General features: G+C 52.4%; 1 protein-coding gene across 3 annotated transcripts in view; it reads left to right on the forward strand.

The window, feature by feature from the left end:
• Window positions 1-8,713, forward strand: part of Kcnk12 (potassium two pore domain channel subfamily K member 12) — a 53,754-nt gene extending 45,041 nt beyond the window's left edge. The window contains exons 1-2 of one of the 3 annotated variants that reach the window (XM_087554554.1): window positions 2,491-2,660; window positions 3,406-8,713. In XM_087554554.1, coding sequence (XP_087410680.1) covers window positions 3,414-4,307 — 894 coding nt within the window. In that variant the 5' untranslated portion in view covers window positions 2,491-2,660; window positions 3,406-3,413 and the 3' untranslated portion in view covers window positions 4,308-8,713. Of the gene's footprint in view, window positions 1-2,490; window positions 2,661-3,405 lie in introns of those variants that run through there. The other 2 variants (XM_087554552.1, NM_022292.2) reach the window with 2 other exon arrangements.
• Window positions 8,714-9,003: the final 290 nt, after the last annotated feature.

Here is a 9,003-nt window from a genome sequence, read left to right on the forward strand (position 1 = left end):
ACCTCCACCTCCACCTCCTCCACCACCACCTCCACCACCACCACCACCACCTCCACCTCCACCACCACCACCACCACCTCCACCACCACCACCTCCACCTCCACCACCTCCACCTCCACCTCCACCACCTCCACCTCCACCTCCACCTCCTCCACCACCACCTCCTCCACCACCACCTCCTCCTCCACCTCCACCACCTCCACCTCCACCACCACCTCCACCACCTCCACCATCACCAACACCCACAGCAGCAGCAGCAGGAGCAGCAGCAGCAGCAGCCGCCGCCGCAGCCGCCGCCGCCGCCCTCCAAAAGAGAAAGAAGAATGAGGAATTACTTCTCAGTTTTAAGACTTTAGCTGAAAGACAGAAGAAACAGGAAAATCCAGTTCAGCATTCTCTTAACAAGACTAAGCTCCAATTTTCCAAGCTTAAGATTTTTCCGTTTCTTTAGGAATTTAACAAAAGAATTCCTCTGCCAGAGGTTTTGTTTCCCTGCTTGGGCAGAAAGGTAGGTGACAAGTGGAGGTGGCAGTCTGCTTCTCAGCAAGCTGCAGGCCAGGCTCTCACTGCCCATCCTTGCTCACCCACACAGTGAGGGACAGGTCAGAATTCAGGTCTCCCAGGTGGGCATGGAGCTCAGTGGAAGCACTAGCCAGCCTTGTCCCACCGGCTGTAATCTCCAGCTGTGACGAAATAAAACATCCCATTGTTTCTCTACCAAACGCTAATAGAACAATCCTCAAACTGAAGTAGTAAGTTATAACAAAGGGAGGTTAAAGTCTTCCACTTGTAACACTCTAAAAATCAAGACTTCTAACTGTCACAGGAGTGTGAGAAAACACAGAAAATACAGTTTAGCACATTGGACACAGCATTTGGGTGACATTTTGAGGACCCCTACATGTAAATTCCTATCTCCTGCATCCTCTATTTCTTGCTCCCCAAGAAAGCCCCCAACTATTATAATTTGATCATTGAACTAGGCATCCCTAAAAAAAATTGTATTATATTACTGAAGTGGGTTATTTGTTTTTGTGTACAGCTTTTGTTCAATGTTCTTTTTTGTGGTGTTCATAATATTATAAATATCTGTGGCTTGTGCTTTTTCCTTCAGTGTGTGTGGTTCCCTTGTAATGAGCTGACCATGGTGTAGGCACGCTGCTAGATGTTACTTTAAGCAATATTGTGAGGGGTAGTCGAGTGCAGGCGCCCAGAGCTTTGAATGCCAGAGGCTTTAAATCCTCCTGGAGCCAGAGTTATGGGTGGTCGTAAGCCACCTGATGTGGGTGCTGTCAGATAGCTCTGAGGTGGGACAGTGTCCCGATAGAAGGGCATCCTGAGACATGAGAGCCCAGGAAGCACGCTGCTCTGAGAAGCTTCCTCAGCCTTACAGTTCCCAGGGAGGAGGCTCTCAGGAGCCTCAGCCCTGCTCCACGTCTTCCCTTCTCCTCAGTGCTTCTTGCCTTCTTCCGATGAGCGAGTCACACGAGGTAGCAAATCCCATAAAAGAGATTTATTGAAGGGGTGCAGAGGGACAAATCCAGGGATGGCTGCCCTCTGCTCCCCAGAAAGGACAGTGGGGAATGGACCAAGGGCAGAGCTTATATAGGATTTCTCAGGGGGTGGTGCTTTTCAGAGCAGAGATTTCCACATTGAGGATTGGTGGGATTTCGAGTCCTGGGCTTGGGGGAGCTTAATGATTGGTGGGTTCTCCTACTCAGGGGTTGGTAGTTTTTGGTTTTGTTTTTATGGGAAGATCAGTGATTGGTGGCTCTTCTCCCCCACCACCACCTTCTTTTTCCCTGCATTGGGCCCATTGATTCGCGTGGGAAGTTCTCCCGGATGCAGCAGGCTTTGGCTGAGGCGCCTGTCTCTGTGGAGCTCCTGCGGCGGGTACTTCACGAAGGTCCTAGGCTGATCCAGGAAAGGAGCATGGACAGCTAAAAAGGTGTTGCCGTGCCGCCATTTTTACAGAAGCCCCCATTTTAACAGGTGCCACTATCTTAGCAGCTCTTGCAGGGGCATCTTACGGTAGCCATGGGCTGCATCTGGAAAGAGGGGCCTTCGCACCACTTTAGGGAAGGGACTACCGGGCTTCAGATAGGAATTAAGGTCTGCTGCAAGCGCATTGTGTGCTCCTCCCGCCTCCAGCCTAGGTCTTTCTAAATTTACTTTTTTGTTTCTTGAGACAGGGTCTTCTAAATCCTAGGCTGGCTTCCAACTTACTATGTAGCCAAAGATGATTTTGAGCTCCTAATCCTCCCGACTCTTCCTCCTAAATGCTGGGCTTACGTGTCTCCGCCATGCCTGCTCTTTAACTCCCTCCCACACACACACACACCAATCCACATGCAGTGCGGACTTCTTTGCGAACCCAGGAACTTGAGTTTGGCTCTCAAGTGTCGTAAAACCCTCCTTTCAAATTCCTGGGCAAACCACTAACATTCTGTTTGCTATGTTACCGTTACTTGCTTTTTCAAAATTCTTTCGTGGCCGAATTTGGAATGCAAAGAATAAACCATCTTTCTCGATGAGCAATATCATAGGATTTTCCCTGAACTTCAGTCAGTCAGCATAAGATGAACAGGCAACTCGGGCATTTCCTCCAGGGAACCAAGAGGGGGTTAGCATCCAAGCTTAAGGAATTTGCTCTGCAAGTGGTAGGTGTCTGTTCTCTGGCACGTTTAAGGAGACAATAAGTCAAGTGGGACCAAGTACCCTTGCTTCTTCCTAGAGCTGGACCTACTGCGCATTAGCGCACGGGCTGTCCTGTTCTGCTGCGTGCGACGGGAGATGTGGTCCTCTGAAGCTGCCTGAGCATAGGGTAAACCTTCCAAGACAAGACTCCAACACTCTGGCACCAAGGGCGCAGCTAGACCAAACGAACCATTTCCCCTGGCTACGGTGTCAGCAAGTGACTGATGGTGGTCCTGGAGAGGGGCCTAAAGCCCAGAGGCAGATGTCCAGATCTGCACTCTGAAGTGGGAGGGGAACTGGTCCCCAAATGATCCTTGTGTGGGCTTCATAAGTGAACCAGAGCCATCAGGCCATTCTCTCCCACTGCTCCCAAAGAAAGCAATCCTGAACAAGATGAAAGCCCAGCCCAACAAGCCTGTCTGCCCCGCAGTCCACAGAAAATTCAGTCAGGGAAAAAGGTGTCATTCTTTGGCTTTGTGGGCAGCTCGGTGGTTTGCATCTGTTGCTATCTGCCCTACCTGTGTTGTTTAAATAACCCCAGGGCAAAGGGCAGGACTTCATCTTGTTGGGGTTTACCAGGATCAGGAGCCACAAAAAGAGGGAACTGTCTAAGTACGTCCCGCCCCCACCTAACTTAAGTCGGTCAGCAAAGGCGTTAACTCTGCATGTGCCACAGGCCTTCGCTGACTCTGGCTGTTATCCCCGCAGGTTTCGGCATGACCACCCCAGCCACAGTGGGCGGGAAGGCCTTCCTCATCGCCTACGGACTGTTCGGCTGCGCGGGGACCATCCTGTTCTTCAACCTCTTTCTGGAGCGCATCATCTCGCTGCTGGCCTTCATCATGCGCGCCTGCCGGGAGCGTCAGCTGCGCCGCAGTGGCCTGCTGCCCGCCACCTTCCGCCGCGGCTCGGCGCTGTCGGAGGCCGACAGCCTGGCGGGCTGGAAGCCCTCGGTGTATCACGTGCTGCTCATCCTGGGCCTGTTCGCCGTGCTGCTGGCCTGCTGCGCCTCGGCCATGTACACCAGCGTGGAGGGCTGGGACTACGTGGACTCGCTCTACTTCTGCTTCGTCACCTTCAGCACCATCGGCTTCGGGGACCTGGTGAGCAGCCAGCACGCCGCCTACCGGAACCAGGGGCTCTACCGTCTGGGCAACTTCCTCTTCATCCTGCTCGGCGTGTGCTGCATCTACTCGCTCTTCAACGTCATCTCCATCCTCATCAAGCAGGTGCTCAACTGGATGCTGCGCAAGCTGAGCTGCCGCTGCTGCACGCGCTGCTGCCCGGCTCCCGGCGCGCCCCTGTCCCGGCGCAACGCCATCACCCCGGGCTCCCGGCTGCGCCGTCGCCTGGCCGCGCTGGGTACCGACCCCGCGGCTCGCGACAGCGACGCCGAGGGCCGCCGCCTGTCGGGAGAGCTCATCTCAATGCGCGACCTCACGGCGTCCAACAAGGTGTCGCTGGCACTGCTGCAGAAGCAGCTTTCCGAGACGGCCAACGGCTACCCGCGCAGCGTGTGCGTCAACACGCGCCAGAACGGCTTCTCGGGCGGCGTGGGCGCGCTGGGCATCATGAACAACCGGCTGGCAGAGACCAGCGCCTCCAGGTAGAGCGGCCGCCCGCCCCCAGCGCCGCGGACCTGGCCGGGGCTGCGCGCCGCCGGGCGGGTTTGCTTCACTTCTCTCCGAGATGGCGCTTTCTTAATCTTTATCCAATAAAAACGAAACCAAAAACCACCACCAAAACAAACATGTTTTCTAAAGAAATACTATTGGGCCAGGCCTGACGTTTTCAAGGGCAAGTTTTAGATGAGACTGTGATTTTTTTTTTCGAGTCCCCTCTTGGAGAGTCGTGGCCCCCAACAAATTTCCCCTCCAGAAAGAGAAAAAGTGGCACCCCAAATCCCCTACTCCACTCCAGTGCATACTGCAGCAAAGAGAATGAGTGCATCCCTGGCCTTCGCAGACTAAACCCTTCCCCATGCACATAAGCAGCTGGCAAACCTAAGGCATATGGTGCCGCCTTTCATGGCTCTGAATTACCTCCTCAGCCTTTAGAATCCTGGCCCAGCCTAGCAGCTTCCTTCTGGTCGTCAGAAGTGATATAGTCACAGTTTTGACAGGTGGGGGTAGGGTGAGCCATATGTTGCCTCCCCATGTATATATATAGAACAGCCACTACACACGGGGAATGGCGTAGTATTATGCAATTAGAGGAAACACAGCACCCACCCGCGGTCGGCAGCATCCCCCCTCCTTCGAAATTACAAATGGTGAGGGGCTTAGCTGGCCTTTCTCAGCCGACGGCTAGTCCACTTAGTAAGTTCTACTTGCGGAAGCCTAGGGGGCCCTAAAGGGAGGAGCTCTCTGACCGAGAGTCTTAGCTTCAGCATGCTCTCTGATATGAGCCCCCAACCTTCTTTTCATTCACAAGCTTCGTGCGCACACAGGGCGGCTTTCTGTAATAGCGAAGACTGGCTGCCTCCTCTTGGAAAAGGTTTTGTTATTGTCATCTTCTTAACTACCGTTGACCAGCTCAATTCTTCCCCTTTTTAAAGAGCCTAGAGGTGCAGAGCACCCCCCCCATCCACCTCTTCTCTGACTGGGGACTCTACTTTCTACTCCCAAGAGGCCTGTGGCACCAGAAATCCAAAGCAGCCATATTACAAATGTCAGGCCATTCAGCTCCCATGCCCACCACATAGTGTTTAGAGATCAACACAGTGAGATCTCGTTCTAAGTCCTGTGTGCTCCTCAAATAACCAGGTGGGGTTGTTTCCTCTCTGCATTGTATTCTACATCTGAGGTAGGAGGAGGCAGGAGGGAGGGAGTTGCCAGAACCCAGAAGAATAGTAGAATTAAATGTTCTGAATGGTCCTCAGGCTAAGGGACAGAATCTCCCAGACTCATCCTCTGTAGAGGGATGTCCAGATGCCCAAGGCTTCGTTGAAATGGCAGAGTTTGAAGCTGTGAAGAAACACACTTTAGTCTCATCTAAAGAAATGTGAACATGTAAGAAAAGTAGCATCGGTGTGTATAAGCACACGGTGTGACCCTCTGTACTCCACTTCTGACGGGGATTTCTGCAAAAGTGTCACCTCGGTAACATCCTTCTCCCTGGCAATGTGCCCAGAGTGTGTGTGCACACACGCACACACACACACACACACACACACACACACACACACCATTAAGAGCCATGCTCGAATGTCAAACGCCCGTTTCCCGTTCTAGCTCAGATAGGAAGGAGAAAAAAACTAACCCAAGCCACAGGGACTCAGTTTGAGTAATGTCTAAGCTGCTTTGCCGGGGTCTTTAAACACATGCTCTAATCTGGTGTGACACCAATGAAGTAGGGCTGGCAGGAGAAAGACAGTTTTGCTAAATCCTCACAGAGTAGACCAGAAACCATGCTCCAGGATCCTCTGTGACTGTTCATCAGGGCCAAGTCATGAACTTGATCTGAATGAAGGCTTTGTCCCAGGAAAGGACTATTTATCCAGTATAGGCCTCCTGACAGGACCTGGAAGTAAAGCATAGGGCTTATCCCTTTAAAAGAGGAACAGATTAAAAAACATCCAATTAGAGATGTCACCTAGGCAACGGGAAATAACTTGGGGAGCTGAGCCATGCAGAGAGGGAAGTAGAGATCCCCATGGCAGAGGCATCTGGACCAGGCAAAATAGCAGTTTGCCCACGGGGAGGGAGTTCTGCCATCAGCACAGTAGGGCTAAGGCTCGGTCACCAAGTCACCACAGCTAGATGGACGGAATAAGACATCTAGGCCACCATACTGACGAATGAATAGTTCTGCATGGAATCCTGCCTCCTCCTTGGGAGCAGGGAAGACAACCTCCAGGATCCTCCCCCAGGGAAGATCCCAGCACCCCTTGGGCTCCTCCATGCTTCTTAGGCTCTCCTGAGAGCCTGTGATGACCGGCCTCAGCCGCTTGCAGTTCTCCTCAGCCGCTTGCAGTTCCCTTCCTGTGCTTTGGCTTTGGAAGGAGGCTATTGGTTGCAGTTAGAGCCTCTACAGGAAGCATTCACGTGGTTTGAGGGGGCAGGGAAAGGACTTTACTCCTTCCTTCTTATGACTTCCCAGAGAAATCTTTGTCCTTCATGTACAATACATAGATCTCAGGATGCAGTGACACATGAACATCGTTGTCCCTGTCCTTCTGGTCCCCATCACATAGCACCAGTCTCAGTCCTACTATGTGGTACGACACACCATCATTCTCCCCTGCCTGGGAGGGCAAAGGATTCTGTGCCCTGGCTGCCTGAAGGCTGCTGAGTTCTTGAAAAGCTGGGTCTCCCAGGTCGGGGGATGTGATGGACCAATAGAGTTGTATGGTGTGGCTTCCTGTTTAAGGGAAATCTAAGAAGCAAGAAAAGGCTCTCCTATCACTTTGGGAACAGTGATGTTGATCAGGACCTCCCTCTCCCCCTTTTTTTAAGAAGAACACCATGTCCTTAGACAGCAAGACCCTTCCATGATCTCTTGTCTGATCCATGGCTGGCAGCTCACCAAAGTTCTCAACTCCCTCAGGCTGCAGCTCACCTGCCTAACCTCAGGTACACACACACACACACACACACACACACACACAGACACACACACAGACACAGACACATACACAGATACACACACACAGACACACACACACATATACACACACAGACACACACACAGACACACACACACAGACACAGACACACACACAGACACACACGCACATATACACACACACACAGACACACACACACATGCACACAGTGTCCTACTGCACTGTGAGCTCCTACAGTGTGACTCCCATAATCCTTCATCTTCTGGTTGTGGCCACACAGAGTACAGAAGCCAGGGGCCAGGCATCCAGCCTTCTTAATCAGGGTAATCAGGTCAGTAAAGAAGCCATTGCCCACTAAAACCATACAGTCAGCCCCTGCATCTTCCAAATAAAGCCCAAGGTCCTGGCGAGAATGGTCTAAGTGGTCAGACAATCTCAGGCCTTAAATCCTTGAACAGTGACAGGGAGCCCCAGCCTTTGCATGTCGTGCCTAAGTGTGACACATACAGCAGCCTTACAAACAGCTACAGCCCTTTCCTCAAGGGACTCCAGGGGAGGACACTTTGAGAAGAGTTGGGGTTTTTGTTTGGTTGTTTTTTTCTGTTTAGTTCTCTCGAGATCTCCCAGGCTTTGTTCCTCTGCGTGGAGGAGCTCTGTGTGCAGTGTGCATGTATTTATGTGTTACACAGAAGCCAGCATCCAGTCTCAAGCCTACCCCTAAGAAATAGAGGGTCACCAAGACCCCCAGCAGGCGCCTTTTCCTACGGGTTCTGGGATGAGGGTACCTGAGCCCTTATCAATAGAAGAGACACTTCTGGGGAGACAGCCAAAAGCACCCCACTGAGTCAAGTCAGCCATCACTGGGCCTATGGGCCACCTGGGTCTATCTTAATGTAACCTTTTATACACATGGGGGAGGGGGGCAAAATAAGCACAATATTCTGTCAGTGTCTGGGAGGCCCTGCCAGCCAGGGGCTTTGTCTGTCTGTCTCTAGGATTGCTGAATAACATCAGGTGACTCTGAAGGATCCTCCTGCAGAGTGGGAAGGGGGAAGGACCTGTTGAAGCCATTTCTGGCCCCACATGGTCTCAGCAGACAGGCATGGGGCCTGGACTCTCATGACCCTGGAGAAGCCCCAGCGCCTGTAGGCATCCTGACCTGTGATATCACTGAATGCAGAGCAAAGCCAGCCTCATGATGTACTGAGGAGAAGTGACAGCCTTTCTGCACCAACCCCTCCTGAGACCCTACTCCTAGCCCCAAGGAAGCGGCCCTGGCTTTACTACTCATTTGATGCTGTGTTATCTGGGGAGTGGTCCAAGCATGCAGGCAAGCCCACAGCACTTGAAAACAACACTTTTCTCCTTCCGCAGCGAGCAGTGCTCTGCTGTGAGAGGGGACGAAGGGTGTTAAAATTAACGATGAATAAAAAGCGGCCTGCCACCCTTTGAGTTGTTTTTGCTTTCTGTCTGGTCGGAGCTCCTCCTCCTGATGTCCTGCTCACGCTGCCTCTCCAAGATCTAGCAGACTCATGACTACAAATCCACAGAGCTACCCCTGAGCCAGGCTGGGCTGAGGTTGGTAGAGTCAAGGCCTGCACTGAATCATGACCATGTTCTCAAGCTTAGCTGTCCACTTGACACCCCAAAGTGATCTTGAAAAGACGCCGAGGCCAGGCCCCTCCCAGGAAGGACACTGGGCAGGCACTAGGATTAGCATTGTTGTAAGCGGTGCAGAT

The sequence above is a fragment of the Rattus norvegicus genome, chromosome 6 (assembly GCF_021556685.1).
Source record: "Rattus norvegicus strain SHRSP/BbbUtx chromosome 6, alternate assembly SHRSP_T2T, whole genome shotgun sequence".
NCBI lineage: Eukaryota > Metazoa > Chordata > Mammalia > Rodentia > Muridae > Rattus > Rattus norvegicus.